General features: G+C 41.9%; 1 protein-coding gene across 2 annotated transcripts; it reads right to left on the bottom strand.

Moving 5' to 3' along the window:
- Nucleotides 1–10: 10 nt before the first annotated feature.
- On the bottom strand, nucleotides 11–26,352 carry LOC106600879 (synaptogyrin-1). 2 transcript variants are annotated; one of them, XM_014192624.2, is made up of 4 exons: nucleotides 25,847–26,352; nucleotides 8,308–8,545; nucleotides 7,186–7,331; nucleotides 11–4,428 (listed from the first exon to the last, which is right to left on the bottom strand). In XM_014192624.2, exons 1-4 carry the CDS (start codon nucleotides 25,958–25,960, stop codon nucleotides 4,219–4,221), a joined length of 708 nt encoding a protein of 235 aa, XP_014048099.1. In that variant the 5' UTR covers nucleotides 25,961–26,352; the 3' UTR covers nucleotides 11–4,218. The 2 variants fall into 2 exon arrangements, with proteins under 2 accessions (XP_014048099.1, XP_014048100.1); XM_014192625.2 differs by lacking the exon at nucleotides 11–4,428 and adding an exon at nucleotides 5,089–5,860 and having other exon boundaries at nucleotides 25,847–26,347.
- Nucleotides 26,353–26,649: the final 297 nt, after the last annotated feature.

Below are 26,649 nucleotides of genomic sequence, written 5' to 3' on the forward strand. Positions count from 1 at the left end.
ATAATTGCACTCAAGTTCAACCATACCACAGCTTTTCCTTTATTGATCGTCTCCAGACAAAGTCCACCACATCTACATCAGATCTTTCACAAACAAGCAACAAACAGGAAATAATTATTTACATTTATCCCTAATTAATTATCTGATTAATTTAATCAAAAATCATTACATCAAAAGCATTACAACTATTTTTTTTTCAACTCTGTAGTAGCACACAAAGACCACATAATTCTTACACAATGTCTATATAATTGGTAGTTTTGTCCCGTTATCCCAGTTTTTATTTATCGTTGTTGGTCACACTTTATTTGTATAGTCCCAAAAGATGGAACTACAGATGGTTATAGTATCAACTAAGTACCTCTTGATAAGCAAATGTCTGCTAAGGTTAGTGTTAGGTTTAGAATAAGGGTTAAGATTAGGGTTAATGTTAGGGTTAGTGGATAGTTAGTTGAAATGTTGTTGACAGTTACTGAACATCTACTGACCATCTACAACCCATCTACTTCGGACTATCCAAACAAAGTTTTACCTAAATGTTTCACCCCAGAAAGGTTTGCAACAGTAAAACATGACAAAGAAAATGTTTCCTGATTCAGAAAACAATGCGTACCTCACACAATGAAAGCCGAAGATGTCAGTTACTTTGAAACACACACACTTTAAATGCATTAATACATATAGACATATGCTAGTTTAATAATAGGTACAATATATTATCTAAGTTTATAACAGTAATATATGGTTAATAATAAAGTATTAAAAATGTTATTTCATACATATATAATTACACATTTGTTATGTATGCCACAAAATAAAAATGTCCTGTTTTTTCATAATATCTGTAGTATATACATTACCAGTCAAATGTTTGGACACACCTACTCATTCAAGAATTTTCTTTATTCTTACTATTGTCTACATTGTAGAATAATAGTGAAGACATCAAAACTATGAAATAACACAATCATGTAGTAACCAAAATCTAAATATATTTTATATTTGAGATTCTTCAAAGTAGCCACCCTTTGCCTTGATGATAGCTTTGCACACTCTTTTTTGGTTACTACATGATTCCACGTGTTATTTCATAGTTTTGATGTCTTCGCTATTATTCCACAATGTAGAAAATAGTAAAAATAAAGAAAAACCCTTGAATGAGTAGGTGTGTCCAAACTTTGGACTGGTATCATATATATACTTAAAAATCTCAAACAAATAATTGTTGAATATATATACAATTTTTTAGCATGTTTTGCCTTGAAAAAAAAACACTCAGTCACACATACATGGATCATTACGAACATTTGGAAAAAGAAATCACTAAGGTCTTCAGCTGTTGGCATGAAGAGATAACAAGCACTGGTCTGTCTGAAATCAACTGCTGGTATTCTAGTGCTAAGTGAAATGAGAGGCTTCCGAGGCCACTTTGGGAGAATCTCAATTGTATACTCCTCGTGTCCTCTCTCCTCACCTCCTTCTCTCCCATTGGATGAGAAAACCAGAGATCCCACCCCTCTGACTTTCTCCTCCAATAGGTTTTGAGAAGGTGAGGAGAGAGGACAGTGGTATGCAATTGACATTCTCACTTTGATTTTAAGGACATACTCTGTCAGTTACTAGTGTCAAGCCAGTGTTGGTCACATTTTGGTTGGCTGTCAACGTTGGTGCATGGGGGTTGGTTATTGGTGGAAAAGGCCTTGGCTTTTAAGTTGGTTATGTACGTCGGTCTTCTTTATTGGTGCTTTCATGTCATCATTATAGAATTTGGTTACACATCTGTAACAGCTCAATTTGTGTAATTGTGGCTTGTCTATAGTTGTGCTTTACTGTTAGTTGTTCGGTTCCTGTATGTCATACCCTGTCCTTTGGCCTGTATGATGGGATAACCTTCCAGATTTAGCACTGTTAACACTGGGTTTGGCTTGGGTGTTAACTTGGCATAGATAGGCAGAAAACATTAAACAATGCAGTCCTCCATGACCAAGAGTAGACACCAAACAAAGAAAGCTAAACTGGCAGAAAAGATATGGCAAGCAGGTCCTAGGTCATTGTGCAATGACCGGGCCACAGTGTTGAGGCCCACAAAACACAGTGGTGTTAAGTATGACTTGTGTTGTTCAGGTCTCATCACCTATATCATCAGGCGACTAGTCCCTTTATGTTTGCCAGAAAGAAGTTATGCACACCAATTGCATTCCTAAGGTTCCTTCTTTAATTTGTGTTGATATATGTGGGAGTATAGGTGTGTATGAGTTCCAAGGCTGCATCCCGATTCTCCACCTTTCTCCCAAAGTGAACATTTGCGCACTCCCCATCAAGGGTTGGTGGAAACTCCTTCCAGCCAATGCTTACACCAATCCCATTTTATCCATGATGGGGAGTATGCAGGTGCACACTTTGGGAGAAGGGTGGACAATTGGGACACACACAAGTGAATTAAGGCTGCAGCAAAGAACCCCTCTTCTGGTTAGAACTCTGTCTGATCCCATGGAGGTGGCCAACCAAAACTGCACCCCCCCACACTAAAGGCAAACTGCTCCCGGACACCGACACATACACCGACCATGGTCTCTGAGAATTCCCTCACTCTCCCCCATACCCTGCCTTCACCTCGCCGGCAATGTTGTAGCACTCACTCACACACACAGTGATTACCAACCCTTGATCCTGTCCCACCCCGTTAGCCACCCAAAGTTCCTGACAGCTATTCAAGTCTCAGATCTGTTAGTGCTATCTTGCCAACTCCTACAGTGCCTTCAGAAAGTATTCATAGCCCTCGATTTATTCCACATTTTGTTGTGTTACAGCCTGAATTCAAAATTGATTAAATAATGTACCTTATAATGACAAAGTTAAAACATGTTTTTAAAAAGTTTAGGAAATGTATTGAAAATTAAATACAGAAATATCTAATTTACATAAGTATTTACTCCCCTGAGTCTATACATGTTAGATCCTTTGGCAGCGATTACAGCTATGAGTCTTTCTGGGTAAGTCTAAGAGCTTTGCACACCTTAATTGTACAATATTCGCACATTATTATTTTTTAAATTCTTCTAGCGCTGTCCAGTTGGTTGTTGATCATTGCTAGACAGCCTTTTCAAGTCTTGTCATAGATGTTCAAGTTGATTTAAGTCAAAATTGTAACTAGGCCATTAAGGAACATTCAATGCCGTCTTGGTAAGCAACACCAGTGTATATTTTCCCTTGTGATTTAGGTTATTGTCCTGCTGAAAGGTGAATTTGTCTCCCTGTGTATGTTGGAAAGCAGACTGAACCAGGTTTTCCTCTAATATTTTGCCTGTGCTTAGCTCTATTCCATTTATTTTTATATAAAAAAATGTAAAAACTCCCTAGTCCTTGCCGATGACAAGCATACACATAACATGTTGCAGACACCACCACCATCCTTGAAAACATGAATAATGTGGTGGTCAGTGCTATTTTTTGTTGGATTTACCCCAAACATAACACTTTGTATTCAGGACATAAAGTTCATTTCTTTGACACATTTTTTGCAGGTTTTACTTTAGTGCCTTATTGCAAACAGGAATATTTGAATTCTGTACAGGCCTCCTTTTCACTCTATAATTTAGGTTAGTATTATGGAGTGACTACAATGTTGTTGATCCATTCTCAGTTCTCCCCTATCACTGCCATTAAACTCTAACTGTTTTAACGTCACCATTGGCCTTGTGGTGAAATCTCTGAGTGGATTCCTTGAGTTAGGAGGATGCCTGTGTCTTTAAAGTGACTGGGTGTATTGATACAACATGCAAAGTCTAATTAATAAATTCACCATGCTCAAACGAAGCAAATTTTTGCTCCTGAACTTATTTAGGCTTGCCATAAAAAAAGGGTTGAATACATATTTACTCAAGACATTTCAGCTTGAATTTTTTAAATATGTAAACATTTCTAAAAACATAATTCTACTTTGACATGATGGGCTACTATGTGTAGGCCAGTGACACAATCTAAGTTTAATCTATTTGAAATTTAGGCTGTAACACCACAAAATGTGGAAAAAGTCAAAGGGCTTGAATACTTTCTGAAGGCTCTGTATTTCATTATCACACCTAACACAAACAGATCTGGGACTCGGCTACCTTTAAGCCACCCCATGGCCCATAAGCCACAAACATGTCCCCTTAAACCACCCCTGATGCTGAATACCCCTCCCTGGGCCTTCTCCTCCTCCCTTGGCCCTCTGGCTCAGTATTCCTGGCCCTGGTAGCCAGCGGAGCCGTCAAAGGCTAGCTCTGTGCTGGCCGCGGGGTCAATGTCGGTGGTGTAGCCCGTGTAGTCAGTGCCCATGGGGGCCGCAGCGTTGGGGTCGGCGGTAGGGTCAACATACTCCTGGGAGAAGAGGGCCGAGTCAGCCCCCAGCTTGTACTTCTGAAAGCCCAGGAAGGCCTGCACCGCCTTCAGAGCAGAGAGGGTGTTATGGGGCGGGAGAGCAATTGAAAAGGGAATGGGCAATAGTATAGAGGCGATAGCAAAACAATGTTTGCGTGGAGAAGGGGAAGAGGGGGCACAGACCATAGGGGGCAGCGAGCGATTGGAAAGGGGATGGGCAACAACATGAAAGCAATAGCAAAACAATATGTATGTGGGTGGGTGGGGGGATAAACAGGAAAGGTGGAGACATGGGGTTGTGTGGGTGGGATTTGAATATGACAGATGGGCAGAATGAGATGACACGATAGACTCAACCAATGATAGTGGGGGAGGGGGGTATATCAGGTAGCATGCCATTGGTTAAAAAGGTATGAAGTAAGATTAGGAGGATGAATGGTAGTTAGATGATAAGGGTGGGATAACGAGAGAGAAAAAGGAAGGAAGGAAGGAAGGAAGAAAGGAAGAAAGGAAGAAAGAAAGAGAAAATGTTAGAGCGGGAGGATTAAATCCGTTAGTGGGGAGTGTCAAAGCACATTACAGTCAGTGGTCTTGGAATGAAGCAAGTAACCTTTCACCTGATCAGGCACCGTCTTTGTTTTGTCTTTTCAACACAACAACGATTTAATAATGAACATTCACAAATTATCCCAGTGTCATATACAAAGCAAAAATACCCAAACAAAATAAAAAAATCAGATTTTAATCCTAACTCATAATACAAAATAACAGACAAAGATTCACATTGGTTGTAGCCAGCTGGACCAGGTAACACTAACGGCACGTCATTAAGCTGTAGTAGTTAGCTACAGCTGTGGCATGTGTGTATGGGGGAGCATAAGGCTAGATTAGGGAGAGGAGGTGAACAGAGTTCATAGCTAGGCTTTTCCTTCACAGATTTGCAGTTTTGGCATTGAAATACAATGTGAAAAATTAACAATTACTACATATCTAAGAAACAATCTAACAAGGTCTGGGGTCAAACTGGTATGAACTCTGTAAATATTTGTCACTTTCTAATAATTTCCTGAATTGAGACAACCAGCAAAGGTAAACATAGATAAAATGGTGGATTACTATGCAAGGAAATGAGAACCTGGTATGTCAACAGTACCACTGTTTTAACACCACAAAAGACACTCATTTCCGACAATGGTTTGATATCAAGGCACTTTGGAAGTGCAATCTGAACCCAGCAAGCATATCCTAGCTGTAAACACTAGCCAATCATAGTAAACAAATACAAGGTACTCCTTCACTGTGTTTGGCCATCTAAGGAGGACATCATTCAGACAGCCTGGATGGGAAGTTGGTGTGAGGGAAACAATGTTAAGGATGAGGGTCAGGATATCTATCATTAGGCTAGTGGTGGTATGGGCTGTGGAATGAATAGTTTGTTGTACTCTTCTTCGAACGACACTCTCTTTATCCTCTCCAGGGACAGCAGTGTCAGAGCACCCTAGAGAGAGACAGACCGGTCAGGGACTGGGTCAGTGGACAGTTATGGTAGAAAGGGTGGTGAGGATGACCCCAATATTCACCAGATATAATACGTTACTTTATGGAAGGATTGTACCAAAAAAACTTACAGTAAATTCCGGACTATAAGCCGCAACTTTTTTCCCAGGCTTTGAACCTCGCGGCTTAAACAATGACGCAGCTAATATTTGGATTTTTCCCGCTTTAAATTTTTTTTCTCCAAAAAACACATTCTGTGACGTGCTCAGTTTTTTGGCGGCATGAAGCTTTCATTAGACCAATGAAATTGGCGAACGGGTTAAGGTCAAACAACTTTTTGGTTTACTGTTTAGATTAAATCGAGCGCTCTCAAACTTCCCATCATTCTGATTACGGTAGTCATTTTGTCACCCTCATCATGGCAAAGACACGGAGAAATGCATACGATGCAGCTTTCAAGTTGAAGGCGATTGATCTGGCTGTTGGAAAAGGAAATAGAGCTGCTGCACGGGAGCTTGGTCTTAATGAGTCGATGATAAGACGTTGGAAACAGCAACGTGAGGAATTGACTCAACTAAAAAAGACAACTAAAGCTTACTGCTAATTTTTTATTTTTTGTTACAAGCCGTGTTTCGTTAAAGCCTATTTATTTTTGTTACAAGCCGTGTTTCGTTAAAGCCTGTGTAAAGTTCATTTGTTTCAATGTACCGGTAGGCACCTGCGGCTTATAGACATGTGCGGCTTATTTATGTTCAAAATAATATACATTTTTTAATTCAGGCTTATATTCAGGTGCGCTTAATAGTCCGTAAATTACGTTAAGCTTTTTCTAAAAAGACAGAGGCAAAGATTAAATTGGCAAAGAGGGAGAAACTTTGTTCAGATCTAGCTAAAACAGAGATTAGGCGTTATTATAGACAACAATATAGCATAGACAAAGATTAAAATGGAAAACAAAAGAGGAATCGAAACAGGCCCAAAGGAGAAGATAAACTTTCTCTCCTTATTTTAGATCCAGGTTACAAAACTGCAGAAAAACAGAAGACAGTAGACACTTCTAAAGGTGAAGAAAAGCAGTGTTAAACAGATGTAAGTTAAGACTGACAAAGAGGAGCAGAATGTTAGGACTAAGCTTCAGACACAGCAGAATTAAAGCCTGATGAAGAAGGCAAAGGTGTTATGTAACCAATTTATTTGAAGGGGCACTGATGGAAAAATGTGATATGAATACATTTTGTGTAATATACATAATATTGTAGACGCACAAATGGCCATTACGCCAGACAGGAAGGTTAATGAAATGGTGGGCTGTTGTACTGTATGTACCCAGGTGAAGATGGAGAAGAAGGCGAAGGTAATGGCGGCTCGGGCTGCGTCCGCGCCCTCCCTTAAAGGGTTGTCCTCCTCCTTGGCAACCTGCCACTGGTTGGCCAGGAAACAGAACCCCACAAACCAGACAAACGACCAGAATGCTACAGGAAGGATAGAGAGATAGAGAGAAAAAGCGAGAATTACAAACAGAAATCATTAATACTATGGATGGTAAAACTAAAGAAGAAAATCTGCTCTTAAAATGTAACATACTCAATAATGCCAGATTACAAATGTCATGCCAATAACAGACTAGTCATGCAACAATATAAAAAACATTAGATCAACTACTGATACACAACATATTTTGCAACCATTTTACAAGCCTCACAGTAATCTAAACCGAGCCTCTAAGTTCATAACGAGTATGTTAGGGTTTATCAGTCACACAACTAACCAGAGGGGGGCACCTGTGCACATACAAAATGGCACCTACAGTACTCAAGTCTGCCAATGTCCTAGAGCGGTGATTCAAACTCCAGGGCTCTGTTCCAATACTATTAATATGCATCCTTCTTTACTCCTTTCCTTGAAGTAATCACCAACCTGATATAATATAATTTGTGAGATCAATGCAGTGAAGAGCTTGCTTCTACGCCAATCCAGTCACGTCAGAGTGCTTGCATCAAGGAAAGGAGGAAGGAGGTATTATACAGACAGGGCCCAGCACACGTAATGGCTATTGAAGAAACAAGACCTTTATCAATGTCCATGTATTGATCAGTGTTTCCTAAGAGTTTAGAAAGGCTAAAGACAAAGGCCACATCCACCTCCCCACCCCTGAACCGAATCTCCACAGAGCCTCCAGAAAAACCACGTGCCTCCAGACACACACCAAACTCTTATCATGACCAACTTCTCAACTAAAACAACCCGTCTTTGCTGTTAACGAACACACGAGAACCTCCCCCTTCCCCCAGTCAAAGATAGCGTAGACCCACACCAACATCCTTCCTGTGTGGGGTGAAGTGTGTTCACAGTTCAGATCTGTGTTCAGTTTTGCATTTACCATGGTAATGGTTAAGGTTAGGCTGTTCCTAGATCGGTGCCTAGGGGAAACTACACCCCAGAGCTTACCAGACACTCCGATGTCAGCAAGCACAGCCTTCTTGCGGTCCTTGACGCTGCTGATCTGGGGGAAGTAGACATCCAGGGCCAGGAAGGCAGCACAACTTAGGAAAGCTAGGGTGCCCATCCCCACGGCATAGTTACAGGCATTCTGGTTCCTGTTGAAGATGCAGAACTCCTCAATCTCGTCAGGCCGGTTCACATAGCCCTCGTTGGCTATACAGCCAAAGATCACGATGGAGAAGAGCTGGGGGAAGAAGAGAGGAAGGGAAGATAAAAAGGGTGTGAGAAAGAAGTGGATTGAGGAGAGAGGGTTGAGTAGGGAGAAAAGGAGAAATGCAAAGGAAAATAACCTGGCAAAATCAGTAGCTCCAGGAAGTGAGTTGGCAACCCCTGATCTACTGCATATAGTAGTAAAATCAATGTGCATGGTACATCAGTAGGACAAGCTGATCATTTTTTGCATCCTATATAAATCTGTCATATGGCGCATTCGGAAAGTATTCAGACCCCTTGACTTTTCACATTGTTACATTATAGCCTTGTTCTAAAATGTATTAAATGAATGTTTTTCCTCAAATCTACACACACACACACACACACACACACACACACACACATATATAAAAATCAATATCTAATTTACACAAGTATTCAGACCCTTTACTCAGTACTTTGTTGAAGCACCTTTGGCAGCGATTACAGCCTCGAGTCTTCTTGGGTATGACACTACAAGCTTGGCACACCTGTATTTGGGGACTTTCTCCTATTCTTCTCTGTAGATCCTCTCAAGCTCTGTCATGTTGGGAGCGTCGCTGCACAGCTATTTACACGTCTCTCCAGAGATGTTTGAGCTCTGACTGGGCCACTCAAGGACATTCAGAGACTTGTCCCAAAGCCACTCCTGCGTTGACTTCCTGTTGGAAGGTGAACCTTCGTCCCAGTCTGAGCGCACTGGAGCAGGTTTCCATCAACGAACTCTCTGTACTTTATTCCGTTCATCTTTCCCTCGATCCTGACTAGTCTCCCACTCCCTTCCGCTGCAAAACATCCCCACAGCAGGATGCTGCCACCACCATAGGGATGGTGCAAGGTTTCCTCCAGACGTGACACTTGGCATTCAAACCAAAGTGTTGAATCTTGGTTTCAGACCAGAGAATCTTGTTTTTCATGGTCAGAGTCCAAGCTTGCGGTCATGTGCTTTTTACTGAAGAGTGGCTTTTGTCTGGCCACTCTACCATAAGGGCCTGATTGTTAGAGTGCTGCAGAGATGGTCGTCCTTCTGGGAGGTTCTCCCATCTCCACAGAGGAACTCTGGAGCTCTGTCAGAGGGACCATTGGATTCTTGATCACCTCCCTGACCAAGGCCCTTGTCCCCCAAATGCTCAATTTGGCCGGGCGGCCAGTTCTAGGAAGAGTCTAGGTGATTCCAAACTTCTTCCATTTAAGAATGATGGAGGCCACTGTGTTCTTGGGGACCTTCAATGCTGCAGCCATTTTTTTGTACCCTTCCCCAGATCTGTGCCTCGACACAATCCTGTCTTGGAGCTCAACGAACAATTCCTTCGACCTCATGGCTTTGGTTTGGCTCTGACATGCACTGTCAACTGTGGGACCTTATATAGACAGGTGTGTGCCTTTCCAAATCATGTCCAATCAATTGAATTTACCACAGGTGGACTCCAATCAAGATGTAGAAACATATCAAGGATGATCAATGGAAATAGGATGCACCTGAGTTCAATTGAGTCTCATAGCAAAGGGTCTGAATACTTATGTAAATAAGGTATTTCTGTTTTCGCTTTGTCATTATAGGGTATTGTGTGTAGATTAAATAAAATGTTTTTCTTCACCAAGCAAGGCTGTAATGTAACAAAATGTCGAAAAAGTCTAGGGGTCTGAATACTTTCTGAATGCACTGTAGTAACATATGGCGTAATGCAGAGAAGACAACATGATCATATCGTCGCACCAATCACCTCAATAAGGCTAACTGACACTTTGGGGTAAGGTGAATCCAAAACCTACACATCCACAGTCAGTCACATGTGTACCCAGTTGTCTACATTCAGATACATGTATGACAGGACCTGATCTGACATGAGTGTAGATGAAGGAAGATCCTAATGACACAATGTGAAACAGTAAGCAAAGTCAAAACTGGCCCCTTTTGCACCAATGCCAGTTACTACATCATAAAACCATATAGCACTACAGCAGCATCAAAAACCTCTACTCATTTAATTCACATACATTAGAAAAATGACTCATATACTGGAGTAGTCCCAACTGTTTTAATCCAGGTTCAGGCCAGTGTTGATGTTTGTTTTGTTGATGAGATGGAATGATATTAGGGGGCTTTGAACTCCCACTCGCCAAGTGCCTTTTTGCGTGGAGGTATAATTATTATTTTATGTATAAGGTTTTGTCGTTGTTGTTCTGAACCCTTTGCCCATTTGTTGTGATGTTGTCAAGTGCGCCACCCCCCCAAATTGTTTTTTGTTTTTGTCTGTATTGCATTTGTTTTAGGCATAAGGGCAATGAAATGTACCGATATTTATGTACAGTTGCATATTTCCCTACTCTTGGCTCCCAGGAAAAACACAGAATTTCTCATTTGGGTCTCAGGCTGAAATGGTTTAAGAACCCCTGCCCTTGACAATCAACCTTTCTCTTTCGTGGATGATGTTGGCTTTCGCCGACTGGTCGAGCACCTCGAGCCCCGGTACACACTAGCAAGTAGGTGCTATTTTTCAGATGTTGCCCTACTGGAGTTACACAGTATTGTTGATACGCGCATCCATGAGCTACTTTCTAATGGGCGTCACTGCTATTAGCTTCACAACTGACATTTGGACCAGCAATGTCAGGCCCATTAGCATTCTGAGTCTGACAGCACAGTGGGTCGGCGAGGATTTCGTACTGAGGAAAGCCGTATTGCATGCTCAAGAATGTGCTGGTTTTCATACCGCTGCTGCCATTTCAATGGCATTTGAGAACATGAACACACTCCAAGCTCCATTCGAACAATTGACTCGAGAAATAAGCTCATCAACTGCATCTGCAGCAGACGTGATACCCTCCGTCATGGCATTGAAACGCTACCCCCCTAAAACTTGCAAAAGTTCTCTACTAGAGGCTGTGAACAAGCAATTCGGTGGCATTCTCTGAGCCTCTTTACGGTGTCTACACCATGTTAGATGGTAGGTACAAGGACCGCTACTTCGATGTAGACAAGAAACAGGGTTTACATGAAATGTTACAGACACATCTGGACAAGATGGAAATGGACACAGTGACAGTACGCACCGAGGAAGAGGACCCACGACAGAAGAGGCCATGGACAGACAGAGCTGAAACTTCACTGCTTGACATGTATGATGAAATCCTGGTTGAGAATGAAACAAATGAACAACGAAACAGCACAGCAAGTGAAAGAGATATGTTTTGATTATGTTTTACTGGTAAAATGGGGACATACGTAAATGCCAACAAAATAACCATTTGGTCTGTGTGTGTGTTTCAACTATTTAACTGTACTAGAATGCTTAAAAGGCCGCTACAATTTTAAACATCGGTATCGTGTTTCTTTGGCAAGGAAAATATCAGATATCGGTCAAAATGTTTATATCGGTGCATCCCTAGTTTTAACAGCTGGCCTCTTCATCAGACAGCACTGTGTGTGTGTGGTGCGCGCGCATGTATGTGGAAGACAGAGAGAGAGCATGCACAAGGGGGTGGGGTGGTATGACAGAGCATCTCTGACGTAATACTGTATGTGTTGGTGAGCCGCGAGTGAGAATGCAAGTGTGTGTGTGTGTGTTTGTTTTCGATCAGAAAATACACACTGTAGTGCCTTTACAAAATAGATTGTAATTCGGTAGAGTTTTTCCATTGGCTGTGAATCAATTCCCTATACACAGTGTGAGTGTGTGTGATGGTTACCCATTCCCATCTGTCAAGTGAAGCATGGGAATCTGATGGATCGTGGCTGGTAAGCATCCAGATGAGTGGATAAAAAACACTATATGTACGAGAGGAAGGAGAGAGAGGGAGAGAGAGAGAGAAAAGAGAAAGCTAGAGTGTAATGGCCTTTAGCCTTCTTTCAATGTGCATCTTTCCCATTGAACCATCATTAGCTGTGCTGAAGCTGGCCCACCCTGGTTGCCAGGAACTCCCAACACCTCAGGCTCATAACCAACCGAGTGCTGTACGCTCACTGCTCTTTGCTAAACTGATATTCTCATTCAATGTGAATATGCTACCTTCGAAACAGACACAATATATAGTGTGTATACAGACAATGTATAATACACAATATGTCGAAGGTACAAGGCGAACTGAAAGCTGAATACTACAAAGACTACATAACCAGATCATTTGACAGAAGAGGTATTACATTCTCAATACTATAAGAGCTCACATGCTTGTTAGCATCTCTTCACAATGCCTAGTTTCAACCATACAGTATTTATATGAAGATTGTATCGTTGCCTCCTTTCTTCCATGTTCTGAAAATTACAAAAATAAATAAGAGTACTGCCTCCTGGCTGCTATTTTGGGCTCCCGAGTGGCGCAGCCGTCTAAGGCACTGCATCTCAGTGCTAGAGGCGTCACTACAGACCCTGGTTCGATTCCAGGCTGTATCACAACCAGCCGTGATTGGGAGTCCCATAGGGCGGCGCACAATCGGCCCAGCGTCGTCCGGGTTAGGGTTTGGCCGGGGTAGGCTGCCATTGTAAATAATAATTTGTTCTTAGCTGACTTGCCTAGTTAAATAAAAAGGTTAAATAAAAAAATATCTGCTCCATAATTTCCGGCTTTATTTGATCCCAATAGTGATAGTCTTCCTTTGCCCTCGTTTCTCATCCCAAACTCCTCTTAACCATGTTTTATAGTTCATAATGTAAGCATTTCATTGCACCGTTTACACTGTAGCCTGTGCGTATGACAAACTTTCATAATGCAAAGAGGATAGCGGTTCTGTTTGTGGACATGATCTTTGGTCAGGATCTCGTAAATCTGTGAATTCCCTAATCTATAGTTGTGTCTGCTGGTGTGGTCTCCCTCCTGGTCCATTCGCCTACTCCGATCTATAATTACCAGGCTAGCAGCACAGCTCTCAGTCTTGTCTGGATCACAAGGGCCCCAGCACATCACAGACATATGAAAGCAGGCATTGTGGCTGGCACCACGTGGGATCCTGATCCTGTGATCATTAGCAGTAGGCCTTTTATACTCCTGATGGGATTTAGTGTGTGTGTGTGTGTGTATCATGAGATCAAAAAAGAATACAACTTTGCTTATGCATGACTTTCTCAAGATGAGCAGCACTGGCTGTGTTACAGTTTCACTGCTGCACCACTACCACCACAACCTAACAATGAAATACATCCTGTTGCATTACTGTCTGAGTTCCAGGTTGTGCCTATTAGTGTGCAGGGTGTCTTTCAGGCAGGCCTACCAGTCAGTCAGGCTATGCACTCCATCACAGCTAGAGCCCCTTAGCTTTGCTGCAAGCTACAACAGAGGCCATTCACTCTTGCCATCATAACCATACTGTGAGCAGACTGCACTGGATGCCCTCTCTCCTCTCAATGAATCTGCTTGTGCTAGTCTCCTTCAGTCGTCAGTGTAGTCTCCTCCATCATGGAGTACCATTGATACAGATGTACACAAAGGAGTCCTTAACAAACAAACATGGACACACACACTATTACACAGACCGCTTGCTGGCCAGGCACCACATTTCTGCCCTCCCCCACAATCATTCGATTTTAATCTCTGTGACCTTGTGTTCACACACACAGAGATGGAGAGAGAGCGAGCCGGACCAACCAAGACTGCCAGATTCTTTGAGTCACAAGACTGGAAGTCTTTCTCCATCCTAATGCCCACATAAGTACTACCAGGAAACCAGAAACACCAACTCCCTACATTGAGATGACTAGCTGAATATAGGCCTACCATAAGGTTACAGGTTTACACTTGCACACATAGTTAGCATACAGCTCAACAAAAAAACAAACACGGGAGGAAAAAGGCACATCCATCCTAGACAAACCAACCTTCAAACCCAATGTTTGCTATGGAAATATCAACAGAACAATGCTTTCAACTAGTTACAGTAAAAACAGAACGAAAACCAGTTACAAAATGAAAACCGATTGCTAGAGCAAGGTTGGTACTTGCAACTTCAAAAACAAAACGCTAAACAGTGTTTTTGAACACACCACGACCTACTACAACCATGTCCCTGGAAAGCTAAGCGATGTCCATATTCTCCACTAGTCTTCTCGGAGTAGATTGGCCTCAGCTACTTACATCATAAGCCCTTATAAAATGTCCCAGTCCATCTGTACCTAAAAGGCTGTGGCGAAAACCCTGTGCCCAGTAGAGCGTCTAGATCCAGATGCTGGTTTTGGCAGGACAACGATTATCCAAAAACAAGTGTTAAAACCACACTGTCATTGTTGTTTTTGGTAACTGTATTAGAGCTCTGCTCCAACGAGCCGCACACACACACACAGACTCCGAGGTCCTCTCCACATCGCAGCGAATCATCATCATCATCATCACACAAAGCACAAGGAGAGAGGGAAGGAAAAGAGACGGCTAGTCGAGAATCTCGTGCTCGTAACAGAGAAGAGAAAGATAGCATTGGTATTGTGGTGGTGAAGTGTAGCTTTAGAATGATATTTAGCTGCTGTACCATAATGTGTATATACACTCATGGCACACACACACACTTATTCAATTTGAACTGTCAAATGAAACAGACCACATTTTATCCATTTTCTAGCTGAAAAATAACAGAGAGCATCCAAAACATGAACACTAGACCACATTTCACCGGGTTAAAGTCCCAGCAGAGTCTTCTGGCTTATTACCTCAACAGCTGCTGGGAATTAATATATATCCAACAACACAAGACTAAAATTCACTTCAGACTACTACTCTTCAGACTTCCATAAAAAAAAGACACATTTTATGGTATCCCTGGCCTCTAGTTCATATGTGAAAAAGAAACTCCTGCACTCTGGGGCTCCTGGTAACTCCAACAAGTTTTAACGAGGGTCAACCAACATTTCAGATCAATCAGGGTCATGTTGAAATAAAAAAATTGGAATCAAATTTATTTGTCATGTTTCGTAAAGAACAGGTGTACACTAACAATGAAATGCATACTTACGGGTCATTCTCCAACCAAATTAAATAGTGACACATTTAAATACACAGTGAATAATGAATAACAATAAAGATTTTTTTTAAATAACATGGCTATATAGTACCAGTACCGACTGGATGTGCAGGGGTACGAGGTAATTGAGGTGGCTAGGTACATATAGGTAGGGGTAAAATGACAAGGCAACAGGATGAATAATAAACAGTAGAGTGTAAAAGTTGGTGTGTGCCAGTGTAAAAGAGTAACGCAGGTAGTCCGGGTAGCCATTTGATTAGCTATTTAGCAGTCTTATTTAGTAGTCTTATTGCTTGGGGGTAGAAGCTGTTCAAGGTCCTGTTGGTCCCAGACTTTGTGCAGTGGTACCGCTTGCCATGTGGCATAAGAAAGAACAGTCTGTGGCTTTTAGCAGGACACACCGTAGCAAAACGTTTTGCAACGAAAAACAAAAACAAGTTCCAGGCGGTAACACCACATTTTCTTTTACAATTCTCCCTACTGAAAATGGTTTGGAAAGCAAGCAAGAGTCAAAGGACCAGGACTAGCAACATTCTGCAGAGGTAAAAAAGCTCAACATCCAAACCTTGTCACCTTTTAATCTTACATAACAAACATTCCTCTTTGGAAATCTGTCCCGATGTCCCCAGCATTACTGCCAAACACCGGTGCAAAGCCTGACTGTGGAAATGAACTAATTGTGCTCCAGCTATAGTGACTCAGACATCTGAATGAACATGCCACCCACCCACACAGTCTTGTCTAATACACTTCCATTAACTATGGTGGATGTGTCATCAGGCCAGTGCAGTAGAGTTTGGCTCAGCTCTGCTCAGTATTGTGAATAGGGTATAAGTGTCCATTTTTTTTTTTTTAATTGAGCCTCTGTGCCTAATTAGTAAATTAAACACATTGACTAAATAGAGACTACACTCCTTTGATTTACCAAACCTAAACATCAGTTGCTAATTACAAGGTAACAACATTGACAAAGTAGCAGACATTGCAGCCTTCCAGGACCGAAGATCCACCCAAAGAAAATACTTCTATTTCCAGGTCCCCCTTCATCAATTAGCTCAATAAAAGCTTGTATTGATCTGGTGACTGAGGCGTTTCCCAATGGGACACCATCATGCATATCATTCGACAGATCCCAGTGACAACATTAACAGGAGTAGCAGAGAAAAATAACCAAGTTATTCAGAGAATGCTTCCATGGAATGAAGAAAAAAAAAAACAGACAACTCATTCCACATTCCCTCATGACTCGCAAGCACAACTATTCTATTTGCTCAGACAAAGGCTTCACACTGAAAAGGCAGCACATGATCGGACAAGGAAAAGAAAGCTGAACTAAAAGGGGGATGATAGGTCATGTGACGTGACAGTTTAGTACATCCTATAACACCCCTAGTTACAAGGTTGCCATGATACAAAGATCCAGCCATTCTGAAGACCGTCCCTGTCCCCTTCCTCTGGTGAATAACATACTTGTGTCGTGAGCAAGCCTCCTCTCATTTGTCCCCATTCCTCCCTCCCTTTCTCATGAGTATGCTTGCCGGTGACATCTTGCCGGTGGTCTCTGACAGTCATCATGCCAACGCAGCAGACCTCAATCAGCCAATCAGGATCTCGGTTGGGGGAGGTCCGCCTCCGTCTCATCCTGGAGAGAGAGCTGTGGTTCAGCAAGTTAATACTAACCTATCATCATCACCACAGCATGGAGGGCTACAATGGCAGACTTTAAAATGGGAGTGGCTGAGCTTACATTCCCTTTCTCGATATACAATGGCAGATTTCTCTCCACCAAGACAAATGTGTTGGTGTCCATCTTTGTTTTGCCTTAATATTCGTGGAAGCAGGTTCTGATCACACATTTCTGGATCGTAGCTGAATGAGGAATAAAACCTCCATGATCATTGGAGTTCCCACCCCAATCTGCTGAACATCAAATATGCTGCAGTCCTATATAGTGTTGTACACCTTTTCTCTAATCACTATGCTTGACAGACTGACACACACACTATTTCTGTTACATGTATTTAAATTATTTCTGAGTATTTTGTCATTTGTATTGCACTGGGCTACACTACATTTAAATACATTTCAAACTACAAGCATTTTGTAGTTTATTTTGATACATTGATCTTTATGGTATTTTGTCCATTTTTCCCCATCCCTGCACTCACACATCACAGAGACACACACTCTTGAGAGATGCTGTGTCTTAGGCTTGGCTATTGATTACTACAGTTATTGATTAGGACTATTTGGAAACATCATTCATTATGCATGATTCAAGTCATTTCTCAGATCTAAATGAAACACCAGAACAAGAGAAAATAAATTATTTTTGTCTCTGGTTAGTTTAGATAACAAATAATAGCCTTCGTGTTCATTTACATCTGTTTGCAACATTAAGGGCCTGAGTGGCTCTGTTGGTAGAGCATGGTGTTTGCAACGTCAGGGTTGTGGGTTCAATTCCCACGGGGGACCAGTACGAAAAGAAATTTTTATGAAATGTACGCTCTGGATAAGAGCGTCTGCTAAATGACTAAAATGTAAATGTAAGAACCTGCACATTTAAAAAAAAAAATTTATACTTTATTTAACTAGGCAAGTCCGTTAAGAACAAATTCTTATTTTCAATGACGGCCTTGGAACAGTGGGTTCAGGGCAGAACGACTGATTTTTACCTTGTTAGCTCGGGGATTCGATCTTGCAACCTTCCGGTTACTAGTCCAACGCTCTAACCACTAGGCTACCTGCCACCCCTGTAATTGAACCTAGCTACAGCAGACAGGAATCTTTGGCTCCAGTAATTGAACCTGACCGTCAGGCTCATGCCGCCACTGTACCTGAGCTTGTAATCACAGCCTACAAAGCCTTGTCCTTACTAACTCTTTAAATCCTAAGCTTGCTGATCATTGTCTGTGTAAATACTAGCCTAAAAAAGGCCTTGTCACTACTAATTTTGCACAGAGATTTCCATAATAACAATAACTTTAAAGGGATACTTTGGGATTTTGGCAATGAAGCCCTTTATCTAGTCAGATTAACTTGTGGATACCATTTTTATGTCTCTATGTCCAGTACGAAGGAAGTTAGAGATAGTTTTGCGAGCCAATGCTAACTTGCATTAGTGGATACCCATATACTCATTGCGCTAGCATGCTCATTGCCAAAATCCCGAAATCTCCCTTTAACGAGAGGAAATCAAGCTCTCGTTATCACATTGATTTGTGTCAGACTGAAAATCCTTCCATGCTTGTCTATTGAGTTCTGAGATGGTTCCAAAAATAGCCTGTCTGCATTTACACAGACAGACCAATTCTAATATTTTGCCAAGTAATGGTCTTTTGACCAATCAGATCATTATACATCAGCTCTTTTACAAAGCTGATCTGATTGGTCAAAAGACCTATTAGTGAGAAAAAATTATTTAAAAAAAAGAATTGAGCTGCCTGTGCCGGTTGGTCTCAGACTAGACGTAACATAGTAAACGAAAATCCGGGCCCCCTCAAATTAGTATGATATGTTACATTTGGTACGGTTACCAGGGCTCGAATTTCCTGGTGGCATTGATGGCCCGTCAATGCCCCCTTGTATGGCCATAATGCCCCCTAAAAAAATCCATGCCTTGTGGCCAAAGTGGCCGTTGTTCCCTTCGGCTGAACATAGTAATTATAATTCCTTTCTCCCGGCTGCCAATCAGCCTGCTCCGAAGCACCTCTCACTCACATGGCTCTCTCAGATATTTCTATTCTTATTAGCCAATGCCCGTCACATAATCGGGCCCTTCTCAAAGCTATCGCAGCTCCAAAGTAGGCTACTAGTGAAGACAGACATCGGGGATGAAACTGTGTGTGTCCTTGTGTTTTTCTGTGCTTGAAATAAATATATTTTTTAAGACTCTGGGACAATAGATCCCAAATTAATACAACTACTGTACATCAAAACACTTTTTAAAAGCAATGAGGCTGATGCAACAGATCGTTTAGCTTAAAATGTTGATAAACTATTAGACTATTTCTTCACATTATAAGCGCAGAAATGCACACAAGGCTACTAGAGTGAATGTTCCAAAATGCAATTAGCTGGAAAACATTGTTCTACAAAGCGCACCGCATGGGTTGTTAACCTTTTCACACGTACCAACAAACTGGTGTGATTATTCTACATTGTTCCCTGGAGCATACGCTCAAACCGGTGTGATTAGAACGTCCAGTTTCGATTGACGCAACAATTAGCATTTGAGCTGGCCACAATGGTTTTTCAGAAACATTTTGCACAAACACAGACCTTACAAAGTTATGTCCAGAATGTGACCAGTTTACTTTTGGATACAATGTTCAGACATTCACAGAAATAGCTACAGCATAACACAAATCATCCAAACTGGAAAATGTCGGCTACATTTGTCCTAGCGCTAACTGAGGAAAGACTGACATAACACAAGCGGTTATATTTTCTATAATTCTTGGCTGACAGAAACTACAATATGAATTTGCTAATAGCAATTACTATTTATAATTAAATCACATCACTGGCGAGCTCACCATTGATCGAAATAATTGAGTAAAACACTTTTTAGAAATCGAAAGTGATCCGACAATGGGTAGTTTGTGCGCGCCGCCATGTTGGTCAGTACAACCTTTTAAAAAAAAGTACTTTTAAGTGTTCATTACAATCTATGCAATAATCGGAATGCATTATTTGTCACTTGAAAACATCTGAAAAAAACTGTAAATACATTATGCTCCATACATACAGTCATGGCCAAAAGCTTTGAGAATGACACAAATATTAATTTTCACAAAGTTTGCTGCTTCAGCGTCTTTAGATATTTTTGTCAGATGTTACTATGGACTACTGAAGTATAATTACAAGCATTTCATAAGTGTCAAAAGATTTATTGACAATTACATGAAGTTGATTCAAAGAGTCCATATTTGCAGTGTTGACCCTTCTTTTTCAAGACCTCTGCAATCCACCCTGGCATGCTGTCAATTAACTTCTGGGCCACATCCTGACTGATTGCAGTTTGTCAGAATTTGTGGGTTTTTGTTTGTCCACCCGCCTCTTGAGGATTGACCACAAGTTCTCAATGGGATTAAGGTCTGGGGAGTTTCCTGGCCATGGACCCAAAATATCGAAGTTTTGTTCCCCGAGCCACTTAGTTATCACTTTTGCCTTATGGCAAGGTGCTCCATCATGTTGGAAAAGGCATTGTTCATCACCAAACTGTTCCTGGATGGTTGGGAGAAGTTGCTCTCGGAGGATGTGTTGGTACCATTCTTTATTCATGGCTGTGTTCTTAGGCAAAATTGTGAGTGAGCCCACTCCCTTGGCTGAGAAGCAACCCCACACATGAATGGTCTCAGGATGAAGAGAAAATGACTTTACCCCAGTCCTCAGCAGTCCAATCCCTTTACCTTTTGCAGAATATCAGTGTCCCTAATGTTTCTCCTGGAGTATATACAAATTGCCATCATACAAACTGAGGCAGCAAACTGTGAAAATTAATATTTGTGTCATTCTCAAAAGTTTTGGCCACGACTGTACATACGGAATGCGCCTACAGTAGAAACGACAACACGATATACAGAAAATAAGAAACTTACTTTGATAGGAACGCACACATGTCCAAAGTTATTATTCGTAAGGAAAACAACAAGGAAGGCAATGCAAGCGCCAGCCAGAAAATGTTCCAATTCGTGCAAGACTGCACAAATGTCTGCACAAACATGAGTGATGTGCAGGCTCTCTCTGGCTCAGTAAAGCCTCAAACATAAAATTGTCCGCAACGCTGAAATGGGCTACTTCTATGCGAATTAATTAATGAGGCGGCGGAACACACCTCAATTCAAACTGTTGTTATAAAATAATTAGAAATTGACAAGTTGAAACATAGCCAATAGATAATTATCAGGCAGCGAGTGTTAACTGTCCTGTCGCGTAATAATCACATTTTTGAACAGTGTACACATAATGACACCATGCTCATAAAACAACTCACGCTGGGGCGACAGTCACGCATGAAAAGGTTAATATGACAAAGACCATCTTTGGCTGCTGGACAATGAACGAAAGTTGAGAACATTAAAGAAATACTGGTATCAATGGGATATGGGTAAGTGTTTATAAAATAATCCCCTTAACATTCCTATGGTTGGAAGAGGGTAAGATATGCCTCAAAACATCCAGGTTTTAAACAGTTATGTTTAATTAAGTAGTTTCAAAATGTTGACTGCCTCCATTCAGATTGCAAGGTGGGTGATGTTGCAGTGTGCAACAGGCACTGGCCTTTCTCAATCAGAATTTACAGTGCCTCTAGTATGACAAAAATCAAGCCTTTAGACGTTAATATAAATTATCCGACCTACAATGTATTTGAACTACACTTTTTTTGCTACTCTGCAACTAAACTCAGTAAAAAAGAAATGTCCCTTTTAACTTTTTAAAAGGAAAATCCATCCAGGAAGTGGATAGAAAACACTAAAGTTTCCAAAACTGTTCAAATAATGTCTGTGAGTATAACAGAACTGATAGGGCAGGCGAAAACCTGAGGAAAATCCATCCAGGAAGTGGGATTTTTTTTATGTGGGTGGTTTTCAATTGAATGCCTATTGAGTATCTAATGGGTTAGGACCCAGATTGCAGTTCCTATGGCTTCCAGTAGATGTCAACAGTCTTTAGACATTGTTTCAGGCTTGTTTTCTGAAAAATTAAGAAGAATGACAACTTTCTGTCAGGGGACTGGGGAAGCATGCAATGCTGGTTTGCGCGCCCTTCGTTCTTTTTCCTTTCTATTGAATACGCTATTGTCCGGTTGAAATATTATCGATTATTTAGACAATTGACAACCTGAGGATTAAACATCCTTTGACATGTTTCAACGAACTTTACCGGTACTATTAGGATGTATTCGTCTGCATGTTTTGACCGCCTTTGAGCCAGTGGATTACTGAACAAAACGCGCAAACAAAACTGAGTTCTTGGGATATAAAGAGGGACTTTATCGAACAAAACAAACATTTATTGTGTAGCTGGGACTCTTGTGACTGCAACCAGATGAAGATCTTCAAAAGGTAAGTGATTCATTTTATCGCTATTTCTGACTTTCGTGACTCCTCTACCTGGTTGGAATATGTTTGTATGCTTTTGTAAGCGGGGCGCTGTCCTCAGATAATCGCATGGAAAGCTTTCGCTGTAAAGTCTTTTTGAAATCTGACAAAGTGGCTGGATTAACAAGTTAATCTTTAAACTGATGTATAACAGTTGTATTTTTATGAATGTTTATTATGACTATTTCTGTATTTTGAATTTGGCGCTCTGCAATTTCACCGGATGTTGTCGAGGTGGGTCGCTAGCGGCACGCCTGCGCCAGAGAGGTTACTAAACACTGTTTCCCATGCTTGTTCAATGAACCATAAACAATTAATGAACATGCACCTGTAGAATGGTCGTTAAGACAATAATAGCTTACAGACAGTAGGCAATTAAGGTCACAGTTATGAAAACTTAGGACACTAAAGAGGCCTTTCTACTCACTCTGTAAAACACCAAAAGAAAGATGTCCAGGGTCCCTGGTCATCTGCGTGAAAGTGCCTTAGGCATGCTGCAAGGAGGCATGAGGACTGCAGATGTGGCCAGGGTAATAAATTGCAATGTCCGTACTGTGAGACGCCTAAGACAGCGCTGTAGCGAGACAGGATTGACAGCTGAGCGTCCTCGCAGTGGCAGACCACGTGTAACAACACCTGCACAGGATCGGTACATCCGAACATCACACCTGCGGGACAGGTACAGGATGACAACAACTGCCCAAGTTACACCAGGAACGCACAATCCCTCCATCAGTGCTCAGACTGTCCGCAATAGGCTGAGAGAGGCTGGACTGAGGGCCTGTAGGCCTGTTGTAAGGCAGGTCCTCACCAGACATCACCGGCAACAACGTCACCTATGGGCACAAACCCACCATCGCTGGACCAGACAGGACTGACAAAAAGTGCTCTTCAATGACGAGTCGCGGTTTTGTCTCACCAGGGGTGATGGTCGGATTCGCGTTTATCGCCGAAGGAATGAGCATTACACCTAGGCCTGTACTCTGGAGCGGGATCGATTTGGAGGTGAAGGGTCCGTCACGGTCTTGGGCGGTGTGTCATAGCATCATCGGACTGAGCTTGTTGTCAATGCAGGCAATCGAAACGCTGTGCATTACAGGGAAGACATCCCCCTCCCTCATGTGGTACCCTTCCTGCAGGCTCATCCTGACATGACCCTCCAGCATGACAATGCCACCAGCCATACTGCTCATTTTGTGCGTGATTTCCTGCAAGACAGGAATGTCAGTGTTCTGCCATGGCCAGTGAAGAGCCGGATCTCAATCCCATTGAGCACGTCTGGGACCTGTTGAGGGCTAGGGCCATTCCCCCTAGAAATGTCTGGGAACTTGCAGGTGCCTTGGTGGAAGAGTGGGGAAACATCTCACAGCAAGAACTGGCAAATCTGGTGCAGTCCATGAGGAGGAGATGCACTGCAGTACTTTATGCAGCTGGTGGCCACACCAGATAGTGACTGTTACTTTTGATTTTGACCCCCCCTGTGTCCCTTTGATTAGGGACACATTATTCCATTTCTGTTCCTCACATGTCTGTGGAACTTGTTCAGTTTATGTCTCAGTTGTTGAATCTTGTTATGCTCATACACATATTTACACATGTTAAGTTTGCTGAAAATAAACGCAGTTGACAGTGAGAGGACCTTTATTTTTTTGCTGAGTTTACTTTGCAGGTTAGCTAACCCTTCCCTAACCTTAACCTAACTCCTATCCTTAACCCCATCCTTATGTAACAGTGCTGATTCCATCCCTCTCCTCTCCCCAACCTGGGATCGAATCAGGGACCCAGTGAACACAACAACTGCCTCCCACGAAGCATCGTTACCTATCGCTCCACAAAAGCCGCAACCCTTGCAGAGCAAGGGAAACAACTACTTCAAGGTCTGAGGGTGTGATGTCACCGATTGAAACGCTATTAGCGCGCACCACTAACTAGCTAGTCATTTCACACCAGTTACACTAACTCCTCCCCTTTTGACAACCTCCTTTTCCACTGCAACCAGTGATCTGGGTCACAGCACCAACGTAACAGTGTTGCTTACATCCCTCTCCTCACCCCAACTTGGGCTTGAACAAAGGACCCTCTGAACACATCAACAAGTGCCTCCCACAAAGCATCGTTACCTACTGCTCCACAAAAGACGTGGACCTTGCAGAGCAAGGGAAACAACTACTTCAAGGTCTCAGAGCGAGTGATGCATGCACCGCTAACTAACTAGCCATTTCACACAGGTTACACTTAACTCCTTTCTTAACGTTAGCCACCTAGCTACCTAGCTAATGTTAGCCACACCAAATTGGAATTGGTAACATATCATACATATTGCAAATTCGTAACACATTGTATTAATTGCAATTCGTAAAATATCATACGAATTGTAATTCGTAACATATCATCGACAAATTAATACCAAACGTAACAAATCATGCTTATTTCAATGTGACGGATTTTGGTTTGCTATGTTACGTCTACCCCTGATTCCAGGTTGGCCTGTGTAAACGCAGCCTGATAAAAGGGGCAATCTGCAGTTGCTACATCAATTTTTGGACACAAATTATTGATATGCACCCATTGATTCTTTAAGAATATAACTTATAAATACCCCATGAGCTTAGCTCAACTGTCTTACCCCATAAGAACAAAATATAAGCTTTTTTTTACGCCAATGTTTGTAAACAAAGTAAATGTAAACAAACACTCTATACCCTCAAAACATGGTTAAAACTAGAATGTTAATAGTATGGATGGTCAGTCCTTGGATCCATAGCTCTGTCTATGAATTTGAGAGTGGTTATATTACTCCAGCTCCATTCCTCAGCTTTTTAGGGTAATAGTGGCTGGGTGTGTTGCTTTGAATTGTTTGAACTACTGACTGCCACTTTAACTGGCATTTAGTAGTCTATAAAATAGGGGTCTTTAATTCAGTGGTAGCCATAACATTTTAATTGAACACAAATGGTTTTCAAGACAAGGTAGCTATAGTCAGTTGTCAAATATTATGACTGAAAACAATATTTATTCTGTGCGTTTCATTAACGCCCTTCCACTGAAATGTGTGCGTAAGCAGGGTATATAGCCTTACCTATGGGGTTAACAGATTGATTCCTAGGCAATCAATCGGTTTGCTTTTAAATCCTACACATTTCTCGAATGTTTGTAGATATTTTGCTGTACACAGATGCCCGTGTCCTCCACTCTTGAATAATTTAAACAACGACATGCTCAAATAAACATGACCACTCACCCAGCACACAATCCGAAGGATAGTTTGAGGCTGTTGAAAGAACGTCAAAGGGTCGAAGGCTCCTCCAGCCTTACCCGCTCCGTATGCTTGCATCCCCTGCATCACCCCCTCCATCTTCAGCTTCTGGTGGTGATTTCCCCGTCTCCGAATTCAGTACCCAGCCTAAAACGTTAAATTACGTGGGTTTGTACGCTCGTTCGGTGTATTGACCTTGGTATGATTATAACGCTGCCCGTTGAAACGGGATTGACTCGGGTTTAATTTATTCTAGTATCTGCTCTGCCCCTTTGCCAATCCAAAGCCTTCCATCCGTGGCTGCCTTCTGTGGTTTTGAAGCTAATTTATTTCCCTCGACAACCTCTTCCCCTTCTCCCTATATAGCCCTTTCTCAGCTGAAAGGTGGAGAGAAATAAGCCGAGCAGACACGCATTCTTGTGAGTAGCGCGCGCATACGGCGCAGTCACGTTTTTGACGCGCACTCACTCTCGACAATCACAGCAAGCTCCTTGCCATGTTTTTATTGAGGCGCGCTCCTGACAGAAAACATTATCTTATTCAATAACAAAAAAAAGAAATCACTATTTAAAAAGAAGCCTACACGCTAGGACTTGAAGTGGGTAGAAACACAAGCCCACTCACTACAGGCTCACATAATCATTATATGCATGGATAATCAGAGACCTCTCCCTGATTTACAAATGGGATCAACTGCTTTGCTCAATCTGTTTGTCTCCCCAGTCTACGGTGTAGGAGAGGCCTATGCCACCTGGCGGATAACTATTGGCAGTGGCTCTCACTAGGCA

Source organism: Salmo salar, chromosome ssa03, assembly GCF_905237065.1.
Source record: "Salmo salar chromosome ssa03, Ssal_v3.1, whole genome shotgun sequence".
NCBI lineage: Eukaryota > Metazoa > Chordata > Actinopteri > Salmoniformes > Salmonidae > Salmo > Salmo salar.